This window comes from Macrosteles quadrilineatus, unplaced genomic scaffold (genome assembly GCF_028750875.1).
Source record: "Macrosteles quadrilineatus isolate MER2022 unplaced genomic scaffold, UCM_ALF_1.0 Scaffold_8__2_contigs__length_117827958, whole genome shotgun sequence".
In the NCBI taxonomy this organism is placed as follows: Eukaryota; Metazoa; Arthropoda; class Insecta; order Hemiptera; family Cicadellidae; genus Macrosteles; species Macrosteles quadrilineatus.
This window is the reverse complement of record NW_026542601.1, coordinates 95,007,258-95,034,164: the sequence shown is the minus strand read 5'-3', so window position 1 is coordinate 95,034,164 and position 26,907 is coordinate 95,007,258. Positions and strand designations below refer to the sequence as shown.

Sequence of the window (26,907 nt, the reverse complement as noted above, 5' to 3'; positions counted from 1 at the left end):
TGACCTCAGTCCTCGCTGACAGAAAGTTTGTTTTGCATCAAAGGGCTCAACTTGGGCCAAGGTGAAGGAGGCTTCATTCGCTGACCTAGCTGATAATGTTTTTATCTTGCTATCCTACCTCAAGATGTTTTATGGATGATTCTCCACTATCATGGGTTTTTGGGTATTTTCCACTAGGTATTATAGTTAAGTTCTCGAGAATTTCCCGGTCCAACTCTGAACAAGGAAACCACTACGAAATGTTGGCTCGTAGACACTTATAGGGTTTAATTTTGTTACTTTTTTAGAAACTTTAGTGAATTTTCCTTATAGAAAAGAAACTATTATAAAGAAGCCGTAGGTGAAATGGTTAAGACCTAGACCTGGTATCGATTTAAATGTTTTATTCGATTTAAAAAAAAAACTACTTATTCAGATTGATATAATTTCTAATATAGCCTATTATTTAAGACAATATTAGTTGAACTTTAAGGGTGTATTTTTCAAATATTTACTAAATTTTAATATTTTTATCGGAGTGTTAAAACAATTTACCACTAATTTATTGTCCGGACTAACTAAAGGTCGTATACAGTACGACATCTGTCGATCACTTTTCACATAGATAGATATAAGTGTTTGTGTCTGTTAACTCAATAGCCCGAACATTTTTCGTCTGATTTCTCATTAAATGTGGCATGGATGTGCAGGGCTGGATAACCTTGAATGGGTTTGCGGAAGGTCGGTTCATTTGACAAGTTAAAAGGGTTTACAGTTTTCCCAATTTTTTTTTATTTTATCCTTATAACTTATGCCTAATTATTATTACAACCATGGAGTAGAGCCTAAACTTAATAATATATTATTTTGAAACGTTCCTGTAATTAAAGGTTACGTTGAAAAATTAAAAAATAACTGTACATTTAAAATGTTTTAGTTATTTTTATACAGTACTAGCAGAGTACCCGTCCTTCGTACGGGGTTGGCATATAAGTATCAAATGCTTATAGCAGTTATGAGTGAGGACATGGTTTAAGAAATTTCGGTTCTTTTTGAAGTTCGTTCGCTACGCTCACTCACCTTTAGGTTGGAGCTCGTTCGCTGCGCTCACTTTCCTTCAGGTTAGCTCGTTCGCTACGCTCACTTGCCTTCAGGTTAGCTCGTTCGCTACGCTCACTCGCCTCCAGGTTGAAGTTCGTTCGCTACGCTCACTCACCTTTTGCTGTTGTCATAAATGTAAAAGAAATAATAGTGCTAGTGCTGCACCCTGTTGGTAATCCTTGTAACTTTAATGCTATTCAACATCACAGAACAGAACCAACTTGTTTAATTGAAACAGCTGTTAAGATTCAATAATTTCATTTCTCATAAGGTTAACATGGGAAACTCCAGAGCCACTGGGGCGGAGCCCGAAAGGATTTTTGGGATAAAAATATGCCTATATGTTAATCGGGAATGTGAGCTATCATCATGCCAAATTTCAGCCCGATCCGACCAGTAGTTTTCGCGTTTACTTTTCCCATACACACACACAGACACCACCTCTTTTTTATAATAGTATAGATAAAAATTTAACTGTCGTAGTTTGCTTCTGCATGGATATAATAGTTTGATAATATTTTGTTAAATTATTTATTTCACCCTATATTATTAGGCTACATTTTATGAAAACAAAATTGTTCTCGTTCTTGTATCAGCAAACTATAGCAATCGTGAAAATTAGGTGAAAATCCGCAATGAGTTAACTAATTTGTCTAGAGCCATGGAAAGCAATTGGGACTGGATATCTAAATGATAGAACTAAACAAGTTTTAATACATATGTTATACCAAATTAATTTGAGAATTGTTAAACAATATTTTCAAATGTAGGAATTATGGGATACAATATTATAATAGAATTTAAAACTGTGAAATGAAAATTGCTTAGCTAATCAAACTGTCAATAAATACTTATTAAGAGAGGTTTCCGGCATTATTGGAAGCCAACCAAAGCCGGTCCCGCGACGGTCAAGGGAAGGGTAATAATGTTATTTTGGTTATTGAAACTAGTTGCAATATGGTTTACTAAGCTGAAAAATAATGACGTGAGCAAACTTATATAATAAGCAAATTTGTTTTTTTTATTTTCAATCAAGTCCATATTAAAATTAATTGTAGAGTCGATTAGTGCACAATATAAAAACATGGGGTCATCGGGGACTTAGGTTTGCTGCTACAAGGGACAAACAAAACTATTTACTATTAATAATTTAAAATCTGACAAGGAAGTAACCAATTTTGTTAAATGTCAATATACATTGTTTCCAAATACTTTCGTCCTTAGTGACAGTTAGTCCTTAGTTGGTTTCCATTTGGACAAAGACAAGGTTCCATATCCCAGACAGAAAAAGGACTTCATCGCATAAGAAATATTTTAGAAATGATTAATCCTAATGTACCAATATATTTAGTAGACTTAAACGTAAATCAAGGAATGCCGTGTATGTTTAAATAATTTTGGGGGCTCAAAATTTGATATCACAATTAAATACAAACATTTAGTTATTACTAGTGGTCGTCCTGTGGTCGAAACTCGACCAAAAATAATTAATGTACAGACTTCTCTATTTTCTCCCCACACTGTAAATAAAACATGTGATTGGAATTTCTTCCATTTGTTTTGATTTTCTGTTTACATTTTGTTGTTATTTCGTCACCATCATGGCAACCCATATGGTCCATGTTAATTTTTTGAAGTTTTCAAATTCATTTTTTGTTCTTATTTGTTAGCCTATTCTAATTTTTAAAAGCATTCTGCACATCTACAGGAAAATGTCTTTCCAACAGTATGCGTAGATTTTCCCTGCGAAGCACACGAGCTGAGAAAAAAGGTTTTAAAGAAACATGCTTGCCTATTAATATAGATAAGACATCAAGGATATGGCCATGGTATATATACATTTACGTAAGCAAATAGGATAATCAAGTTATGGGGGATTTGGCATGTCTGTTGACGTTATAGAGGTGATAATGACAGTTGTCCTTTTTATTGGTATAGTTTACTTTTAGGTGTTGCATAGCAAAGGAAAACGATTAGATCAGATGATTAGCACTGCTGCCTATTTAGCATCTTGTTGACGTCACATACAGTTAAATCGCTAATCCAGGTGCTATTGACATGCAATGACTAAACATTTACCGCTTTGTTCTTTTAGGGAGTACCGGTATTTGTTGAATGTTAGTAAAACTGCACTTATTAAGCAGCTTTCGGTCATCAACCTGTGCTTGGTCACGTGACCTGGCGTGATACCGCGACTAACATTGTCGTGTGCATTACCCCGAAAACGAACTGCGATTTATCGGTAATCGTTGTATACATTTGGTTAGAAATGTCATACATATTGTTTTTATAGTAGTATTTTACACGTATGGCGTTTAAATCCTGTGGTAATTCGACAAGTTTATATATTCTATACTGCTACACGATTTGGGAAAATGTCTTCAAGATTTCATTTAGTTTCTTTGTGTTAAACCTTTAAGAACTCTCCCTGTCTTGATTTTTCTACCTAGTACCGAGTAGTTGTAGAACGAAACGGCTTTTTACAAAGAATAGAGTTAAATTATTAAGGAACGCGGCAGCGTTCCGCCCCGCCAAGTCCCCCAGCGGTACACAGCTGCTGCAGTGTATATATACTTGACGTGACAAAGTGGCTTTTTCACTCGTCTATAGCTCTGAAGAAACAAAAGCTATTAAAATAATTGTTCATCTATTGGATAGGGGCACTCATCCTCAACAAAATAAAAAAAAGAATTTAAAAAACTGTTGTGTTTGAGCCAAGAAAAACTAGTTTGAAAATTCACAAATTTTCCGTGTTCTCCTTCTCCTCCTTCTCCTTCTCCTTGAATGTTGACGGACCTACAGCCCAAACCACTGGCTCAATTTTAATGTTCTTTATGTTGTTTGAAAGCCCTTAACGTGTAGATGTGCCTTTTGAGGGTCTCAAGTCGGTGAGTTGAACCATAAACCCTTGGCAAGCCCTCAAAGTACGATTTTGGCCCATTTAAATAACATGGGATTAAAATCAAAACAAAAGAAGGACCAGCTGCGATTAAATCTCAATTAATTTAAATGTTAGAGAAATTCATAGGAACAGCTGAAAAATTATTTTAAAACTTTCATAAAGCATTTTTTCAGGTATACCGAATGATTTGAACTACTTACTATATAAAATTACTTAGAGCAGTGATATTCCCCGATACTTTCCATTGAAAAATGCAGTGTACCGATGGTACACTGGTACAGCAGTTCGTCATTTTTAACAGTTTAATACTACTTATCAAAACATATGAAACCTAGTAACTTGAAACTTAGTACTAGTACTAAGGTTTGTTTTATGTTTTGATACACTAAAACAAATAAAAGAATCGGGAAAGTCACTTTACGTATGTTAAACCAGCAATTAAAATGTAAATATAGGATTAATTAGTTTTTCAATATTCGTTTTGCCTTATGCTATTTCCAACAAACCTAAACTGTTTGATTACATTTTTACTTCTATAATAAGGGCTCAATTTACACTAGTCTTTAGATATACGGGTTTAATTATCAGAACACTTATGTAACACCAACGCATTTTATGTTGTTCAAGATGAACATTGCTGAATTTACAGCCCCAGACACAGAACCTATATTAATGGATGATGACTAGATTATACAGTTTCAAAGTGTGTGTTTAGTTTAAAATAAACATATTCTTGACAAAATCATAAATAGAAACAACCACCCTGTTGACTATACGTTTAACACATGTTTTCAAAAACTTCCAACGTAGCAATTTTTGTTAAATAGTAATTTTGGTAGGTGTGTCAAAAAGTTTTTAATTGGTTTATAGCAGATAAGACCAAAAAATGTAGAATTTAGTTCTACACAAACAATATTATTGAAATGAAATGAGATGTAGTTGTACCGTGGTCTATATATTTCACCCAAACTATTTATAACCATTTTTAATTACCAGCTGTAAATAAAAAAATTTGATGTCTTGTTTATTTTTACAAAAAGAGCAGCATTGTTTATGTTTAGTGAAGAGATCTAGTTCAAGAACATTGAGATGATTGAGAACATTTCTTAGGATCATTTGGTAAGATACCACGTCCATGTTTTAATTGCATTTACTTTCTTTCTAATCTAACATCAGTATGCCTTCTAAAGAAAGACTGGCAAGAAAAAGAAAACAAGAATGGTATTTAGAAAACGCCCCTGCTATAAAAAAAAGAAAAACAGAAGAAGCTAGCATACAATCCACTAATAAGAGTTCTACTTCTAAAGCTTGGTACCTTGAACATGTTAAAGGAGAAAAATCCAAAGCCAGAAAACGTTATCTAGCTAATATTGAAACTGAGAGGTTAAGAAAAAGTGTGCTAATCCTGAACCTCACAGAGCTAGGTTGCGGCAGCAATATTCTGCTAATCCTGAGCCACACAAGGCTAGGAAGCGTCAGCAGTATTCTACTGATCCTGAGCCACACAAGACTAGAGTGCGTCAGCAGTATTCTACTGATCCTGAGCCACACAAGGCTAGGAAGCGTCAGCAGTATTCTACTGATCCTGAGCCACACAAGACTAGGAAGCGTCAGCAGTATTCTACTGATCCTGAGCCACACAAGGCTAGAGTGCGTCAGAAATACTCTACTGATCCAGAATATTATAAAGCTAAACAACGTTTAAACTACGGTGCAAAACAAGAAATGAAACAATCTAATCGCAGGAGACGTTACAAAGTACTTTGTGCAAAACACCCTGGCCACTTTCGCTTGCGATATAAACTTAAGGTTTTTCACGAAAGGGTGCGAAAGTGTGCAGCCTATCAAAGCAGACGCTTTTTTTTTAGAAATAGATCTGATGGGAAAAGAAAATCATTACAAAATGCAAAAAGGAAAATTAAAAAAACTGTTGCAGCTTCACATATTTTCTTGGGGAAAATAAATTGTGAGAAAATAGCCAGACTTATAGCAAAGAAAATACTTGAGCAAGGTTATACTAAAAGGTTGCTAAGGGCTAAAGAGCTCTTGAAATGGGTGTTGCATGCTTATAAAAATTACAAAAACAATTTCCTTAAGCTATTTGTTAGCCTGCAAAATCGTGCTAAAGAGTCTCTTGCTAAGCTAACTGCAACAAGCACGTTTGAAGACAATGTTGAGGCGTTGTGTGGGCACAGTCTTCATGTTTCCACGTCGGAGCCTTATTTGTGGGAGTTTACGTATAGAGTGTTTCCTGGTAAACAAATAACTGTTGGTAATGAGCCCAGCACAGCTCATAGTTCTCCAAAGAAACAGTGGAAATGCAACTCAGATATGTGCTTCATTGAGCCTGACCACTTAGAGCAACTTAAATCTCTTTACAATGAAATAGTTGCCAGCTCTCTCACTAAAGGTTCTAAGCTTATTGTCAGCATGGGAGAGCACTCATGTCAAAGTGGTGTATCATCTCGTGTAGGTGTTCATCCTCACTCTTTGGACTGTTACTCAGGAGCATGTGTTTCGAAACTTCCTTTTCTGAGAACAATCTATCCTCACTTTCCTGCAATTCGTAGTCTTGTCTCCAAAATTTACCGACTGTTGAAAATAACTAAGAAGATTATGCTAATTAAAAATGGTATTCTTAACGTGCAGGTGAACGTGTTGTTTTCGATAGAAAGGGAATTTAAAGAGCAAACAAAAGCCTTTCTTACAGATGACACAAGTGAAAGCAAGGTCCCTGAATCTGAGTCTCAGTTGTTCGAAAAATATCAAAAAGCATTTGAGGCATTGGAGAAGCGTTCTTCTGAAACGCCAGTGTTTCCCTGTGTCTCATGCGATAAGTTGTTTAGTAAGCAGCAAGTAAGCCTTTTGAAAAACCTGAAAAATCAAATTGTAGGACACATATGGAAAAGAATAAAAGACATAAAGAAAGAAGAGTGCAAAACAGGATGGATTTGTCGGGGCTGCCTCGAAAAACTAAGGAAAGGTCAGATGCCTCCTACTTGCATTCTTAACGATCTCTATGTTTGTGCGCAGCCGAAAGAGCTAACTTGCCTTAACAGTTATGAAAAAGTTTTAATTCAGAGAGCCAAAGCATTTCAGGTTGTTACAAAAATGAACACAGTTGGGAAAAGAACAAGTCGAGCTCAGCAACAAATTTCTAAAGTCGTTGGAAGAAGTTTTCATTTGCCACTACCCCTTCAAGAAACCCTGCAAAAATTGCCCAAACCAAGTGACCCTCTGAATCCAAACCACGAGCTGTACGTTTTGGTCAGAGGGGTACCGACCAAAGCAAAGAAAGTTTGGCAAATGTTGGTTAGTGTGGATAAGGTACACGCAGCCTTAATTTTCTTAAAGAAAAACAACGCTCATTATGGTAGCATCGTACTACCTACAGATCCAGAAGGACTCTTCAACCTTAATGATGACACAAATTTGTTTCAATCTACCCATCAAAACGAACTGCCACCTCAGGAAATACTACATAGACGTGCTATATTAACTCAGGTAACTCACGAGGAATGGGATTCAGAAGAGTCTCACTATACAATCCACGCTCTTCATGAGTCAAAATCTTATAGTGATGACACCGAGCTCTATAAGATGCTGAAAGTGAATGAACCTCCGATTAGTCATGAAAACAAAGAGATTGACGTGCTTTGTTTCCCTGATTTGTATCCCGAAGGTAAATTTGGCCAGTTTCATTCCAGAGAAACCAAACTCAATTCTGCTGAATTTATCAAATGTCGGTTGCTTTCAAAGCATTCTCAGTTCAGACTGAATCAGCAGTACCTTTTTTATTTGCTGCACGATGCAAACCTTCGGCAGTTAAGACAAGGAGTATTTCACAAGCTCAACGTCACTGGATTCAGTGGCTCTCTTAGTGCTAGAGACTGTTTGAACAACCTTGCATCGGGAGAATTAGAGGGGAACCTGACATCAGTATTCTCCAAACTCAGGAACACTAGCCAGTACTGGATACAGCCTAGAAATGATGTCAATTGCATGGCCCAGCATTATGGACCAGCTACATGGTTTTTAACCATAAGCCCAAGCGATTGGAACTGGGATGACATGGCATTGTTCATTAGGGAAGTAAACCGGAGTGTTCCAGGCGCAGAAAAAAAACAAACTAGTGAACTTGTGGCTATGGATCCTATCAGTGCGTCAAGGTTTATCCATATAAAGTTCAAGGCAATGTTGGATTTTATTGTCTCTGATGCTGCTCCTTTAGGAAAAGTAAGTCACTACTTCTACAGGCGAGAATACCAAAGCAGAGGTCTCCAACATTTCCATCTTCTTCTGTGGGTTGAAAATGCTCCTGTAATGGGGACGTCCAGCAACGCAGAAGTAGCCGACTTTATCCTTAAGTACATTACTTGCAAGGTTCCAAATGCATCCGTTTCCCCTACTCTCAACAACAGAGTTACAAGTTACCAAATGCATCACCACAACTCGTACTGTATGCGGACAAAGAAAACCAAAACCGGGTTTCGTAAGGCTTGTCGTTTCGGGTTTCCCCGGCCTATCACAGGGAATCTTGTTCTGCGTGACGTTGTCGAGTCTGTAGCTGGCAGAAAAGCTCTCAAGTCTAAGTCACGTCTTTATGACCTACCCAGAACACCAAGAGAAAGCTTTGTCAATGACTACAACCCGGCCATGTTGCTAGCTTGGAATGGAAACGTGGACATCCAGTATGTAGGTGAAAGCACTTCTATCCTACATTGGTATGTCACAAAGTACACTACCAAAAGTGAACAAAGTCATGCTGGACAAGTTTTTACAGAGATTAATTCTACAAAATCATTAGCTAGTAGACTGTTTAACGTTGGCCTTAGAGCTTTAAACAACCGTGAGTGTGGTTCTTTAGAAGCCAGTGACACACTGTTGGGCATTCCATTGTACGGCACGGACCCGGAGACAACAATAAGATGGTTAGATGTAGGCATGACCAGACGCAAAAGACTACAAAAAATCGACAAGATACGAAATATGGACCCAAGTTCGACGAACATATTCTACGAGTCGTGGGTTGACGACCACTACCCAACTAGACCAGATGAACTTGAAGATATGAACTTATACGACTTTGTGAGATGGTACGATATAGCTGCTCAACCACCTAAAGGCGACCGTGAAGTGCATAAGTTGAATTCAGGCAAATTCCTCACTAAAAGAGTCAGACCATGCTTACTGAATCACTATAAGTACAGCCCCACTCAGGATCCTGAAAAATACTACCATGCATTACTTCTTATGTTTCTTTGTTGGAGATCAACTGATGAGCTGAAAGAGTCTCATGAAACATACACAGATGCTTTTATGGCCAAGCAGACACTTCTCACTCAAGCCTTCAAATATGACAAACGTTATTAAAAGACATAATTGCGGCATCGGAGAATGCAAGAGACAAAATTCAAAACCGAGTTGAAGAGATCAATGCAGAAGAAGGAGAGGTTGCTGATCCATCCAATATAGCCTTTCAGCCCTTTAATGAACCTGTACCCGCATCCCAGCCTGCCAGGGACAGCAATTGGGCTCCCAATGACGAGCCGTTTGAGACAAAATACCAAAAACTCAACGATGACCAAAAGAGAGTGTTTGATTATGTCAAACGAGCTGTTGCAAACTCTGATGGGACAGATAAATATCTGAGACATTTTGTAAGTGGTGTGGGAGGTACTGGTAAGAGTTTTCTCATCAAAACTATCAGCTCTTGGACTAAAAAATGTCTTCAAGCCTCCACATCAATATCAGCTCCCACAGGACTAAGTGCTTACAACATCAATGGTTCTACGATCTACAAAGTGTTTCAGCTGCCAGTTGAGCATGGAAAAACTCCAAAGTACAAAGCTCTTACTGATGATGTTTTAAAAATGTTGAGATCCAACCTGAAAGATGTGGTGCTCTTCATAATAGACGAAGTGTCCATGGTCTCTAATCTAACATTGATGTACATAAATCTCAGATTGTGTGAAATATTCAACACCTCAGACCAAAGTAACGGCTGGTTTGGTAAAAAACATATACTGCTCTTTGGAGACCTTTTGCAACTTCCACCAGTACATGAAGACTCCCCATTCATTGAACTTGACAGTGGCAAACTTAGTTCTTTTGTTGGCTCTCTGTCTTGTGTTAACATCTGGTCTGAACAGTTCTCTTATGATGAACTTACTACAAACATGCGACAAGCTCAAGATTCTAAGTTTGCTGATGTGTTAAGCAAAGTCAGAGTAGGCAATATGACCGTTGAGGACATCCGTCTAATTGAAAGCAAGAAAATACATCTTAATGGAAAAACTGCTTCGGAAAACCTTTCTCTACTAGGAGATTACTTGTCTGCTTTACCCAACAATTCTGTGTGCCTTTGTTCAACTGGTTACCAATGCTCCATAATAAATGATGAAATGGTCAATAGAATAAGCGGTCCTGTCGTTAACTTGGTTGCAAAAGACTCAGTTGACTGTCTACCTCGTCAACAAAACAAAGTTAAAAAGATACTGTCATCTTACAACTCTGACTGCAGCAGAACGGCTGGTATGGAGAAAATTATTCCTATTAAGGTTGGTGCTAAAGTTATGTTGCGCAGAAACATTGATGTCACTGTGGGGCTAGTTAACTCCGCCATAGGAACAGTAACGGGGTTGAGGTTTAATACAGACAATTCTGATGATGTAGACTCAGTGACAATTAACTTTGATTGTGGCATTACCCATCACCTACAGCGAGTAAACGTCAAGTTTCAAGTGATGGATAACGCATTTGTGTATCGAGAGCAATTCCCGATATCAATGTCCTACGCGGTTACAATTCACAAATGCCAGGGCCTCAGCTTAAATAGCGTAATAATTGATATTGGGGAGTCCATATTTACATGTGGCCAATCATATGTTGCCTTGTCACGAGTGACTTCATTAGAAGGGCTTCATCTTATTAACTTTAACCCAAGAGATGTGAAGCCTCAGAAATCCGCCATTCTCGAATACAACAGACTAAGGCAGAAGTACAAATCTGATCTTCCACTTTACAACACAAGTTGTGACTCCTCTTCGGCTCCTTATGTGAGAGACAGGAAGTGGTGCCAGACCAAAAATGTCGAAAAAGTGCAGGATGAGAGTACAAAACCAGTACCCTCTGCAAAGACTACCGGAAGATCGAGAGTTCAGTCAACTTTAGCATTAAGAGGGTTCAAGAACAATGATCGTGTGTCATGTTATGCGAATGTTGCAGTTCAGATGCTGTATTCTGTTCCGTACATCAGAGAGATAATAAAGAACTCGGAACTAATTTGTCCTCAGTTAAAACAACATCTTCATGATTACGAAGTGTCTCCCTCGGAGGTTGTTTTAGATACAGTGATTTTAAGAAACCTCCCTAACAACAATACATATACCCTGACAGAGCAGCAAGACTGTGCTTTGTTCTTGCTGGACTTATTGGAGACCAACAAGGGCATTATAGAAGCCATCTCATACAGCACGGTGAAAACCACAAAATGCCAGCACTGTCATTACACATTCACAGGGCAAGAGGAGACAGGCAATATAATCAGAATCCCCGTGGTGGCTGGTAAAGTAACACTACGAAATCTGTTAAGCCTTACGATGAACGACCACTGGGAGCCCTTGTTGGATTATGTGTGCAGTAATGCTGAATGCGGCCAACGAGGATCGAGCCTGGGCAAAGTACACGTCACGAAGTCAAACCGCTGTGTTCTCTTACAGTTTTTAATATTCAACAACAACTTACAAAAGATTACCACAACAAACATAGCAGGAGTCCCAAGTGCTCAAGTGACTATAGGTACTAAAACATACAGACCTACAGCAGCAATCTTTCATCACGGAGATACAATATCACGAGGCCATTACACTTGTACCATGAAGACAGCTTCAGGTTGGACAACAGCCAATGATGAACAAATATCAAACCAAAGATGGCCCATTGGTTCAAAGAATCTGTACATGCTGTTATTAACAGAACAGTAGAGGCAGCAGTTATTACTTTGTTACTAATAAAATTTATTTTAATTTTTTTTCAAAGAAAATAGAATTTTTATTTTAACTGTTAATTTTCTACAAAAATAAATAAAATCTAACAAAAAACCACTAAGTGGTAATACTTTCCCCGCCAAGTCAGCAATCCAAAAAAGATAATAAATCATTGTTTTTTTCCGCCAAGAAAAACAATGTAATGTATGGCTTGTTAAATACTTCAAAACATCAATGGCATCTTTGCAATGGCAAAAGTTTACTGTTAATTTATTTTCTGTAGTAAAATTACATCATTTTGTTGGTTTCTACTTTTATTTTTTATTTTTAAAATCACCAAGTTTGGCAACTTGGCGGCAGACTTTTGCTCGATCACTTTAAAAAATACCATAAAATTAGTTTCATTGAGCAAGTATCTCTCCCATTAGTACATTGCTAGGTGATAGCTTATTTTAAAAAAAAGACCTTATTTGAGCCACATTTCATAAAATCATAATAATGATGGTTTTATATTTACTGATTACCTCGAAATTATTATACTTAGTTAGTTGGACTAATTAATTAGAGAAGTTGATTTATGAAATTATCCTCAAACGTAACTTTAATGAAAAAACCAAGCAAAAGTCTGCCGCCAAGGTGCCAAACTTGGTGATTTTAAAAATAAAAAATAAAAGTAGAAACCAACAAAATGATGTAATTTTACTACAGAAAATAAATTAACAGTAAACTTTTGCCATTGCAAAGATGCCATTGATGTTTTGAAGTATTTAACAAGCCATACATTACATTGTTTTTCTTGGCGGAAAAAAACAATGATTTATTATCTTTTTTGGATTGCTGACTTGGCGGGGAAAGTATTACCACTTAGTGGTTTTTTGTTAGATTTAATATAAAGTACGCACAGTGTTATTGTTCAGTAAATTTCACACTATCTCTATCAATAAATAAAATCCAAGACGAATGGTTAGCTTGGCTACACAAGAGCAGAAGACGATTGTACTTTGTAGAATTATCTCGGAATCCACTTCAATGGATGAGATAAACGGGATATTAACTCGTTGGATAAAATACGACGCTAACACGTCATCAGTTAAGACCACGCCACATTTAACATAAGGGTGGCCCTGATATCAAGATGTACAGACTTGAGTCACGAGGATTGTTCTGTAGTTTGGATCAATTTATCTTCTAGACTTTTAGAAATTCTTTTCCGAAACTGTTCCGCACACATATTGGAGTTTTAACTTATCTAAATATATAAAAGGCCCTCACTGACTCACTGACTGACTCACTCACTCACTCACTCATCACTAATTCTTCAACTTCCCATTTACCTAGGAGGCTGAAATTCGGTACACCGATTCTTTGAGCATGAAATAGGAAAACTAGTAGCTAGTAGTAGTAGAAATAGTTTTTATTCTGATCGGGCTTTCGGGCTCCACCCCAGTGGCTCTAGAGTTTCCCATGTTAACCTTATGCGTTTTCATATTTAAAATGAATAAATGAATCTTAACAGCTGTTAAAATTAAACAAGTTGGTTCTGTTCTATGATGTGCAATAGCATTAAAGTTACAATGATTACCAACAGATATTGCAGCACTATTATTTTTTTATTTATGACAACCGCTATTTTGCAACCAAAAGGTGAGTGAGCGTAGCGAACGAACTTCAACCAGGACGTGATTGAGCCATGCGAATGCTTATGAAGTTAAAAGGGGCAAAGCCCGCGGGTACAGCTAGTTGTCTTATAACCCCCAAACAGTTTACTGATATTTATATTAGCGTGTTGGGTGTTAAACAAATCTTGATGCATCGAATAGGGCATTTAATTGAAGATTGGCAAGAAGTTAAAACGAATATTAGAACAGAAAGCGGTATGGATGATAAACATAAGCAAATTTCCATTTAAGCAATGATAAATAATGTTTACTATTGGGCCAGTAACTTAATTTGTTAATGTTTATGATCAATACAGTTTCTGTTATAATAATAGTGCTAATACCTTGTTGGCTTGGGTTTTGAAAGATTGACAGGTAAAAACAATTACAGTAGTCAATTTCATTCCGTTGAGATTGGAACAGATACTAACCATGGGTGTATCTAGGAAACATTCTAAACCCGTTAACAGAGGCTGTAACCCTCGGATTAAATCTGAGATGAAAGTGATCACTAAAATAAATTAATCCCAAGTAAAAACAATTTTATAGAACAATTGTTGGTTATGATTATAGCTCTGGCTTAGTGCCATACTTGCATAACGATAACATGGACTACACGAATCTGTTAGTTAGCAATATCAATAAGAGCAATTCTAATAATTAAGATATTGTCATACTAGTTAAGCAATATCCTCCTTTGCAAAAAAAATTAGTATAGTGGACTTTATTACTATTGTAGAAGATTGAATACGCTCATTTTAAATATGAAGAAAATCTGTTTAAAATTATCTTGGGTTTTACTGAGAAACTTTTCTGCTTATCAGTTTAAAGTGTTTGTATGGTTTACTTTGCGATTAATGGTTTCAGCGCTAACAGAATTATTCAACGAACTTTACTACGTTTATTGTAACTGTAAATATATAACTGATTGATAAAAACCTATATGAAGAATTAAAGTAGGGTATTACATAGAGTAATATTAGTATAAATTGTATACAGGATTTTCACGGTATGGTTAAAAAAAATTTTACAAGACAAAATCAGGACTGTACAAAACAATGTGAGTAATTTATGACATGCTATTTGCATAAGATTAAATATCAAAAACTAATAGATACTAATAGATACTAGTTAACTAGAAAAATAAAAGTTTTTAAAGTTTAAAATACAAAAACTACATATTTTTACATTGAATTGTTTTGTAAATAATAAGCGAAAATTGCAATACTTTTGAACAAACAGTATATCAATTAGTTCCCCGTTGGGAAATGGTATATGACTTTGACTTTAATGAGAATAAAATCGGTTACTCACTCATTTCACTGATTTATTCCGAGGTTTGTACCACTGTTGTGTATCACCTAACAGCCAATGAACATCATGTCATCTTTCACTTGAACTTCATTCAAGCGCCATAAAAATAATACAAACTAAATACATAATTAGTCATTATTCTAACAAGGAAATAAACTACAACAAAACTATGTAAATCATGTACTTCAACTGTGCACTAGCAAGACATCATTAAAATTCGGCATACAATGTTTTCGGGTTAGTTTTCTTTGTTGATGCACATTTTATGTAGGACAACATTTGGAGCGAATGGGTTGGTGACAAATGAACAATGGACATGCCACTAGACATGTAAAAGTGCATTATCTATACAGTAATCATTGTAACCACAACCAGTCAAGGATTTTTATGTAAATGTTATAAGATACTGAGCTGCTGCTCAAACCTAGGTCTGTATTAGGTATTGTTCACGGGACAAAGCCCCAAAGAAATGGGCATGTGGGCTATTTTAAGCCGGCATGTATTAGATATGAATGAATGAATGAATGAATAAATTATGAATTTATTCCACCACATATATAAAAATTACACAACCAGATGTACAAAAAGAAAAAAGTTCTTTATGCAAAACTAAACTAACTAACTATAACTAATTAACTATATACATGCGTAAAAGGTTGTTCCTATCTAATTAGTTCTGGAATTAGCAGACATAGGCTGTGCCTGTGCGTCTGCTAAGTTGCTATAAAGATTATGAAGTTAAAGTGGCGCAATTTAGTTTTATTATTTTGTATGAGTGAAAAATAAAATTAAATGAAAAGTAAAATTAAATGAAAAATTAAATGAATTTCAGCAGTTAAGTAATACTGACTGAGTTCCGATAAAGTTTTATGTTACCTATCTGTTCGAGGCTTTAAGATAAGTACAAACGTGTAAACCTACGTTTATTCGAACGAGTTCACGAACCAGCATAATCGGACCATGGGAACGGGGGTTTATGGGGGTTTTATGTGGTAAAAATGGGGTTTTCCAAGATTTTGCAATTTCTTTTCAAACCGTTTTGTAGAGCTTAAAAAAATAAATAATTTAGTATATTGAAGCGCTGTTGTACGCCTAACGGTCATGGAGAAAATTAAAAAATAGTGTAATTTAAAATTCTCATGTTATTCTTATGGAGAAAATGAAAACTGTTGTAGTTAACTTGTTTATGGATATATATTGATAAAATTTAGCAAATTTATTTATTTCATCCTATAGTATTTACGTACGGTCAAAAAAACACTTTTTACCTTCCCCGTAGCAGCAAACCTAAGCACTCGTTAAATCTAATGTTATTTAAATTGGGAATACATTTTATGTCTTATTTATGGAAATATTTTAGTAAAAATGTATCAGACATGTTGAAATTCGCTTAGTCTGCAGGTTTGCTGCGGCGGGGGTATTTTTACTACTGCACTTTTTGTGAAGAAATTCCTTTTTTAATAAAGTGATTTAAAGCAGTTTTTTTTCAAATAATATTTTTCCACCTGAATTTTATTAAATTACAATCGTATTCTAAGTAAATAAATGGAGACCTCCAACTGAGCTTTATATTGCTTGTCTCAGGCAACATCCTGAAAACTCTTTTAAAAATATTCTACATTATTACCTTGAATTAAATTCTTAATATCACAACGAAGAATATTAAATGAATTATTCACGCATTTTTACGTAGTATTTTATAGCCAAATTGTTTCATTTATAGTTTTATGAACGGAATTTTTTGAGACGTTTCATTTACATGTACTGTATATTTAACATCAGTACACTTTACCATAAGGAAGTCAGACTATCAAGATTACACTTGAATCTTTTGAAATATATTAAATCTTTTTTAACATGTTATATTTTAGAACACAATTATAACATGCAATATTTAACCATTGATAGCATAAGTATACTTGTTGTATTCGGCCTACACTCCTTGCCTTAGTCATACACATTTTAGCTACCTGTACATGCAGTAATGTAATTACACATATTTCAACTGTGATTTATATCAATATTATTACTACAAAATAGGACACAATTCACTTAATCCGTAAGCTACTGGGAAAAATAAATTTCCCTCGTGCGTTGATCAAGAAAGTACCTAGACAAGTGCACCGTTTTCAAAAATATTGGACGCTAAGAGGTCATAAATAAGTCGCACGAGTATCAATAATTTGACGAAGGGTCGGCAAGGGACCAGGCGATATTAGAGTGCGTAAACATGTTGGAAATGAAGGAGGGGGGTTGGAGAAGGGTGGTGATAGGGGAATGGTGGAGAGAACACCTCATAGTGGTGGACTCCTCAGTTTATACAGGCTAAATTGTATACTTAAGCAGATTTACAGGCTACATTATACCAGGGATTACAACAATAAGAATTCGGTGTTGCCTACTGATTTTTTTTCAGCATTGCTAAACTGGTACTGCCTTTATGGATCAGTTTCTAATTATTACTCTAAATTACTGATTTATCCGTTCTCTGTAGGGTTTATTGAGAAACAGATACCTTTAAAACTACTTAAAAAAACTTATTTGTAATAATATTTTTCAGAGGCCCAAATGCTTTCATAAGATCAAACCAATTTCATTTAATGGCAAATTGACATCTGGAGCCAGAATCACAATCGACCCGACGTCTGAAGGCGACTTTATAAGAGAGTGTTTTTTATATATTTCGTATCGCAACTTGGTCACTGCCGCAAACATTTTATCAGTTACCTTCGTCCTGTATCGGCTCACTCCTTGCTTTGCTAGATACGTTCCATCCCACAGATCTGTAGTCTATGTGGATCAAATAGTGGACGGGCAAATGCAAGGTTATAAGAGGCTGCCAACCTCTTAAGAAACAAACTTCTTTGAAACTAAATAAAAATATCAACTTTTGTGTAAGCATCAAAAACAGTGTAGCTTAGGCCTACAACTACGTCAATAAATTCACCACTTGAGAATGGTCACAGTAAGTCGTAAATTAATCCAAGTATGAGGGTGGAAAAGAGATTCTTTGAGTGGATTTCATACTGACTGAGATTCGCCGTTTCAAATTTATCAAACTACTAATAATAAGAGACAGCTGGGTCCAGTTTCGAAAAAACAGTGTAGCTTAGGCCTACAACTACGTCAATAAATTCACCACTTGAAAATGGTCACAGTAAGTCGTAAATTAATCCAAGTATAAGGGTGGAAAAGAGATTCTTTGAGTGGATTTCATACTGACTGAGATTCGCCGTTTCAAATTTATCAAACTACTAATAATAAGAGACAGCTGGGTCCAGTTTCGAAATATCAAAAAGCTACTCGTACCAGCGGCCTTCTGACTACTAAGCAAGCACTATAACCAATCATCTTTTGTATTATAGTTATACCATGAAGCCAATTAGGTAGTATACTTTAATTTAGGAAGAATCTAATTTAAGCTGGTAGTAGAAGTGAGATAAATTAAAAGACTAAGTAGGGCAAAAACATATATATTTTATGGTTCTCAAATTTCACAAAATACACTTTCCCAATAAAATCAATTATGGTCTTATTACTTCCAAATCTTGTACTAAATAATAAAATAGTGGAAAGATCTTACTTTAATCAGAGACACTGGTTTAATGGTCAGAACAGGCACTAGCAGATACCATGCAATGCAACTAGAAGTGGTACAAAAGCTACTGAACCAATCATAAGAAGAAGATGATGATGATGATATCTGTCTGAAAACATCACACAAACCCAATAAAAACTATTCTCTACAAATTCTAATAATTAAAGGTGGATTTAAGATCCTTACAACGCCTTGTGAAAATGTGCTTCTCCTAGAACAAAACTCGACAGGTCTGTATGAACTATACATGTTTTCTTTTCTTGTAAAATGCATTAAAATTCATTTGAAAACTATTCTTTACTTTACATCTTTTTCCAAAAATGATTTCTACAAATGCTATATACGATAAATCTCCTAAAATCTATTTTTTTTTACAATATTAAAATCTACTTACAATTTCTACAGCAACCACATTTTAGTAGACCATTCTTTCCAGTGAACTTAACTGACAAACTTGAATTCTGTTATCAATGACCACTACCAACCCTACAAAACTAAATCTTTTAAATCCTTGGACACTCTTTCTTAAGTTATTCTAGCCAATGATTATATAATATTAATTTTGTTTTGTTATTTCAATTAAAACTAATTTCCATCGGTACATAGTGTAATATTTGTTTATAATGAACATGTATGAATAAGAATCCAACAAAGCAGTTGAGACTGAAGGTTTTCCGTAAAAAGAGTCGATCTGTTGGTTCATTGTTAATCCTCATGTGCGTATCTTACGTTTGCCAACCTCTAGTGTTGTAAATTGTCCAGAAATATTCCTAAAATAAACATTTACAGTCTAAAATGTTCATGTAGATTTTGAAACTTTCGTCTTTAAAAGTCTCAGCGAATTTTGCACTCTTTGGGTCTTATGTGTAATCAAGCTAAACATGCAATTAATTGGCTTATTGATGTACAATTTTAATAAACTGTAAAAATTATTTAAGTTATAATTTACCTGGTTTACAGATGCTCAAGTCGTGTAGACAGCTGTCCATGACAGTGCGGAGTCCTCACCCCCCGCCACCGCCGGCTCCTGGAGGGAGTTCCCCCTGGATGGTCCGACAGACCTACTCCTGGATAGACCGTCAGGGACGTCCCGTGTCGCCGCCCCCGGAGTACGCCCGTGCCTCGCCCCCTGTCCTGGTAGCGCCGCCGCCCCCACCTCCACGGTGGAACTACTCCAGGAACATCAAGGATAGACCCATCCGGAAGGTGGGTTTTGGTGAAGCAGAAGGGGTTGGACCTCTTTAAGTGTTTGGTGTTTGCGGGGGTGTTTGATGAGTCACAAGTTTTTACGTTGATTTTGGCATATTTAGTTATACCGTTATACTGTGAAAAATTTCGAGATACGTTTAATATGGTTAACGATGTTAGACCAGCTTTTAAGGACATGATACTTCTAACTCTATAATGAAAGCTAGAAACCATTAGGCTGTTGTGTGTGACAGCATCAACATTTTTGTGAATTTACCCTATAGGAAAGAAGCCAATGCTGAAGTTGACATAGAATGGCCTACCCTGGTGTCTGTTTAATAAGATGTAGTGTATTTGTTTTTCCCAGTGGAAATATACAATTTGCGCGTATAGAAATATTTTGTAGAGCTAAAAGGGTAAGGCCTCGATCGGGTAGTGGTGTAAATGGGAGGTTGGGGTTCCCCCCGTCAGCGTGCTGACGGTCCCCTTCCTTCTGGCTATGATGGCGGGTTCTGCCTGTCAGGGATTAGATAGGTCCCGAGTGTTGCTTGCACTAAATGCGTCGGGGCGCTCCATTATGGTCCTCTAGGGCTCGTACCTGGTGGAACCCAGGTGGAGTGACGCTTAAACAAGCAGCCGGAATCCCTGGTTAGGGTTGAGGGGCAACCCTCTTTCCGAAGGGTCTGCTTCGGCAGCCGGCGAGCCTGATGACCTTAAGTCATCCGCCCATGATGTGCTAAAGGTTGATGCGTAAGCTTCGGCCTACATCATGGGGCCCGGGTATGTCCTCAAGGATAGGTACCGGGTACGCAGTCAGGGGGCTTCGGCTCTCATGACAAAGAAATAATAATAATAATAATAAGAGCTTCAGAAACCAATTATTTTGTACATTTAAGCGTTGTGGTGGATTAAAATGCTAGTTCGACAATTCCAAAGTATTTTGGATATATTTTTATCATATTAATACTTTTGTCATTTTATGCGAAACTATTTACTTAAAAAAAAACTTTTCGATTCCCTTTTCTCATGAAAAATTTGCAGCCTACTAAAAACCTAGATTCAAGAAATATATGTTACGTGTATATTTTCAAATCAGACATATGAACATTGTATTAGTCTGCAGGTTTTCTATAACGGGAGTATTATTTGTGATTAGTTTTGCTTAGATATTGAAGAAGCTGCGATACGAAACAGTTTTAACTCATCAAATGAATTAGTAGAACCGTTTTCCACGAAAAAGGCGCATTTACAAATCAATACTGCATATTTCAGCAAATTTCAGGTAGGTAAATTTTAGGAGGTGTATTGTTGTCAAATTTAATTAAAAAGGGATATTCCATTTTAAGTACCCTCGAAAAGCTAGCTTAACAATTTGTGAACTGAAAATCCAGTTTCGGGTTTTTCATTTTTAACTTTTTGCTTTTTAAGCTAGCTTGAATATATTAAGAAGACGAAAATGGTACATTTTAACCATAATTATTGGTCAATTTTGAGATATTAAAAATCATATATTTTGGCCCAAGAGAGTATGTTTCCATTGGGTATATCCAACACAGGAAAATTAGTTTGTCGTATAACGAAAAATGTTTGTCTTCCGATTTGCAAGCAATTTCGTGAGAACCTTTGTTAATGTTAACACATGTGTTCCTTATGCACAAGACCCACTTAGTCCTTCCGAAATCACCCACTTAGTCTTCCAAAGTTTGCATTCTATTCATTCAAGTCAACGTTTTATTTGAAAACTCGTTTCTTACATTTAAAAGTATACGAATACATATTTTACGTGATTAATTATAACGTTTCATATTCAAGCTCACGTGTCTTCAAAGATAAAATGTATCCAAAATAAAGCATTAATACAAATATAGGGATGTGTACCTGTGGGAATATGTAATGATTACTAGGAAATGTAACGTTTATAACCTGCGAAGTCTCTGAGTTTTAATTTTTCATTCACATATCCAATCAGACGCATTTTCCAATCAATTACTACGCGGTGTTGTAGAATAATAATATGGAGTAAGAAAGTAGTGTGTTAAAAATTTGGAATTAGGTCAATAGAGTGATGTACACCCTATGCACTCCAAAGAGTCATTATGATAAAAACACCTTAAAAACACATCAAAAACCGTTGACTGGGTTGTAACAGGAAGATTATGTATCTATTGGGAACCTTAGAAAAAGCTATTGTCATATACTTTGATCTCGAGGGCCTAGTGCAACATGATGCCAACACATGGCAGCCAATTTGCCCAAGGTTCAAGATGTTATTCTACTTAAGGGGTTTATTGGCTCAATATTTTGTTAAGATTCAAGCCCTCGTGAGAAGAGCAATCACCATAGATAGACGTGCCCTACACTAAATTGCTCTTCACGTCAAGGGCCCGTCTCTTTTGTGGCTCGGCAAGCTGATATTGTTTATGATATAACGTGTCTTATACCTATAAAGTGTCTTATGCTTCGATTTAGTAGTAAAGATGGCTAAGCTCTTATCGATGTCTAGTTTTTTTTAACTTTTAAAAAGGCCTACTGTATCAACTTTTTATATAAAAGATAGTATCTTAAAATCATTTATATTCTGTGCTGAGTGTCAACTTATACTATAAAGTGCAACAGGGGAACTAAGAAAGGTTTTACAGAAATTAAAATAATAGTCCTTAAATAAACTCTAGGGGATGTATTTATCTATGTTTTAGCGAATTTCCCTATAGGGAATAAGCTATTACCGTAGGTCTCATGGTAAGACTTAGTCCCGGGACCGATTTACTTTTTCATTTTGATGTCCCTAGAAGCCAAAAACACCATCCGTATATGTGTCCGTCAGCACGATAACTCGAGAAAAAATGATCCGATTTTGATGAAATTTGGTTTAAAGGTGTAAAATGGGATAAACTTGAATGAGTTCGCGAACCAGCATGATCAGACCATGGGAACAGGGTTTTACGGGGGGTTTTATGGGGGGGGGGGGGAAATTGGTTTTTCTCACTTTTTACCCTTAAAACACAAAATTTCCCAATTTCCCTTTAGACCTTTTTAAAGAGCTTAAAAAACAAATAATTTAGTACATAAAAGTATTATTGTTCGGTTATTGGTAACGGAGAAAATTAAAAAAAATTGTAAACTTAAAATTCCCATGTTATTCTTAAGGAGAATATTGTAAAATGTTGTACCCTAGTTTGCTTGTTTATGGATATATTTTGATCTAACTTGGCAAATTTATTTATTTTATACTAAGCTATCAATGTTTTACTAAAAACACACTTTATTAGTTTCCTTGTAGCAGCAAACCTAGGTACTCGTTAAACCTAATGCTATTTAAATATATTTAATTGAAAATCAATTCAGACAAATGGAAATTCGCTTAGTCGGCAAGTTTGCTGCGGCGGGGGTATTTTTAACGATACTGCATGAATACTAGAAAAATACCGGTATGGATCATAAACATAAACAAATGACGTTGTTGGCCCGAATCCTATACTAATAGCATTGAACATATGTTTTGGCAGTTTCATTTAAGCAATGTTAAATAATGTTTATTTTCGGGCCAAAAACGTCATTTGTTTACTGTATGTTTATGATCCATACCGGTATTTTTCTAGTAATCGTGCGATACTGTCAAGGCTAGTTTTCTGGAATTATATATTTGGCATTCTTTGGCATTGTCATCAACCTTTTAAATTATCAATCTCTTCGGTTGGATTTTGAGAAGTGAAAAAAAAACAAATAAGACAAAATGAAAAATAGTAAAAGCAATTTTATTTTAAAAGTGTACCTTTTCAAACAAAATGAATGTAACGTAAAGCCCATTGCAATATTTATGTAATTTGTAAATTATGGTCTTAACTCTCACACTCGAAAAAGTTTAAGGTTCTAAGGTTTTCACTAAATAACTAAAATATTCCATTTGGCATTTATAATCAGCGTCGTAATTTCATTAAATTTTATGCCTAATCTTAATTCATTATAAGTTGTTTGTACCAATTTAAAAAAATTATAAAAATATATTTAATTGTTAACAGTCAAAATTTAATATTTAACTATTTTATTACAGAAATAAAAATATTATAAACAATAATTATGAAGGACTAAAATAAAATTTTTCCTTTGTTACTGTTTCCAATCGCTAAAATACAAATAAAAAATGTTTGTCACAAATTAAAACTTTTGAAAGACTTCTTACGTTCTTGAAATGAACGTTTATGTTTCTACGGGTAGTAAGTAGTTTAAGGAATCTGAACATTGGTTTTCAATATGAATTAATTTAAATTAGCATATAAAAGTATTTACATTTATTTGAATAATTACATGTATATTATTATAATAATTATAATATAAACATCTCAATACATCTCAATATAGTATGACGTTTTGGATATAATTATTTAGGAGTACAGAACGCTCGACAGCCTAGACATGTCCTGCTAGGGTGACAAGTTTATGACCATGTATGTGTGCAGACATGTCAATATGGCGGATTTGAGGGGGGGGGTGCGCAAGGGGCTGATGAAGGATGTAAGGAAGGGGGGGGAGTGTAAATCTAATCACTCAAATCACCTCTGAGTAGGCTACATGTCTGTCTTTCTAATTGCTTTTTAAGACAGCTCCGTCAGGTTGGGTTTAGTTTCATTATGACACAGTTTATATCTGTATTTTTTAAAGATTATCATAAATATCCTTATTTTAGTAATTCGTGTTGGACCTGGAAATTTATATTGCGTGCTGCAGTTTTTTTAAATTATTAACGTGTTTGGGCAGAACAGTAATAATAAAAAAAATTTGTTGTAGTTGATATATGATAGGTAACTTATTTCATTGTGTAAGTAATTTAAATAAATCAACAAATAAATATTCAGCAAAATATTTGACACATTATTTTAATGCGTCTATTTACCGAAGATAAATACACCATTAGCTGTCATATAAGGACAAATATTATTATCATTTGTAAATAGAATAAGCCTTAAGCACAAGAAAATATACGAATAGTAGTTAATTGATTAGTCCTGTTTAAAATTCTAAAATATGAACTTTTCTACCGAACAGAAGTTTTCACAACTTCTGGTATAAGTTTTTTTTTTCTTTTATATCTTACTGTGAAGAACTAACATTATGCATATCCAAAGGACATTTTACATTCCGAATATACAGTGTAGTGTTTAAAATAAGATCACTGGTTGCCACTTCTAAAATTAGATTTAGATCTTGAGGGAGAAAGATTTTGGTGTCAGTTAGCCATGTTTTGTTTTTTTCATTATGAACAACCTTTTACCCTAACCTACAACTAACTTTTACAACTAACCTTTTAAACAACAGATGTGAATTGGGTTATTGCAAGAGGCGGGTTTGACTTGGATCCTTGTCCCAAAGAATACCACCTACCTCTAAACTTGACTTATAAAAATGAAATGAATACACTTTTTAATATATTGCATTTGTTCCTTTTCAACGATTCATTTTATTAGGGTGAGTTTAGAAAACGTTGTAAGTGATTTAGTGGGGGGGGGATTAAGTTCTGGAACTAATATGAATGTTTACTGCATGTGATGGATACCAATATATTACCCAGGATTGAGTTGTTACTACACCAGATTGTGTTTAGTCGCCATGTATCATCTAGTAGTACACAGTACCTCCGCTTTACACAGTATGCTAGTTATTGATATGTTCCTAAGTTTCCTGTTCAGTTCCTGAACCCTAAAGGAAAACTTCTAAACAGTTTAATCCCGACTAGGCCTGGGAAGGGATCCATTGAGTGAAACATTTACTTCTGCATGTATCATTGTACGAATGTTGTAAGTTGGAAAGGAAACGAATAAAAAACTGGAAAAGTTTTGTAAACATCAAAAGAGACTGATCAAAAATTCTGACGAGGGCCTATACAATGATGATCTGAAAGAAGGATCACATACTTTTGTCGCTGTAAAATTGCCAACGCAGATATCAGGATGGTCAAAAGATTTCTGTATCCAACCACTAGGAGCTCAATGGTTTTAGTTTGAATCACGTGGTACTCTCAGTCACTAGAAAGGAACGTAAAAGTATCAACTTTGATGGGAGACTAAGTATTCGGTGATTTCTAAAATTGTATGTTACAATTCATACACTCGGTTACCGATAGTTTCAAAAAGTCCGTGGCAGCTGATATGGATGGGAGATTAACTTTTAGACTGTCCACCCATCAAAGTAATAATTAGTTAAGCACCAGCCGGAGCTAATATTTTTGGCACTCTGTATATAATTTTGCATCTTCCTAACTAACTACTCTTTATGTACTTGTTTGGCAGGTGGAGCTCAGTATAGAGCCTGGTCAAAGCCTGGGTCTGATGATAAGAGGAGGAGTTGAGTACAATCTCGGTATCTTCATAACTAACTACTCTTTGTGTACTGTTTGTTTGGCAGGTGGAGCTCAGTATAGAGCCTGGTCAAAGCCTGGGTCTGATGATAAGAGGAGGAGTTGAGTACAATCTCGGTATCTTCATAACTAACTACTCTTTGTGTACTGTTTGTTTGGCAGGTGGAGCTCAGTATAGAGCCTGGTCAAAGCCTGGGTCTGATGATAAGAGGAGGAGTAGAGTACAATCTCGGTATCTTCATAACTAACTACTCTTTGTGTACTGTTTGTTTGGCAGGTGGAGCTCAGTATAGAGCCTGGTCAAAGCCTGGGTCTGATGATAAGAGGAGGAGTAGAGTACAATCTCGGTATCTTCATAACTAACTACTCTTTGTGTACTGTCTGTTTGGCAGGTGGAGCTCAGTATAGAGCCTGGTCAAAGCCTGGGTCTGATGATAAGAGGAGGAGTGGAGTACAATCTCGGTATCTTCATCACGGGGGTTGATAAGGATTCCGTTGCTGATCGAGCTGGACTCATGGCAAGTACTTATATTAAATACTCTTAAAATATGACATACAGCTGTTGTATACCAAACAAATCATTGAAATTATGCCGCTATCAAATATTTATTTACATCACTATATCCTATGACCTGAATTTATTTGTCACACACTGCGACGTGAGTTTTTTTAGCAATTATGTGCCAACGTGTGTTTGTGATGAATTTCCCTTTCAAAGAATCGTACAGTACGTGAAGATGTGGCAATGGCCACGAAACATATAAGACGTAACTGCAACGTTATAAGTTAAAGTTGCTGTCAATGTATGTTTAACCGTAATATAAACC

The 26,907-nt window shown here is 35.7% G+C and overlaps 1 protein-coding gene across 1 annotated transcript in view; it reads left to right on the top strand.

Annotated features, from left to right (window-relative positions):
• The window catches only part of LOC129000579 (uncharacterized), a 225,482-nt gene that overhangs the window by 103,550 nt on the left and 95,025 nt on the right, over positions 1-26,907 (top strand). The window contains exons 6-8 of the mRNA XM_054427540.1: positions 19,501-19,653; positions 26,272-26,305; positions 26,468-26,598. Coding sequence (XP_054283515.1) covers positions 19,501-19,653; positions 26,272-26,305; positions 26,468-26,598 — 318 coding nt within the window. The remainder of the gene's footprint in view (positions 1-19,500; positions 19,654-26,271; positions 26,306-26,467; positions 26,599-26,907) is intronic.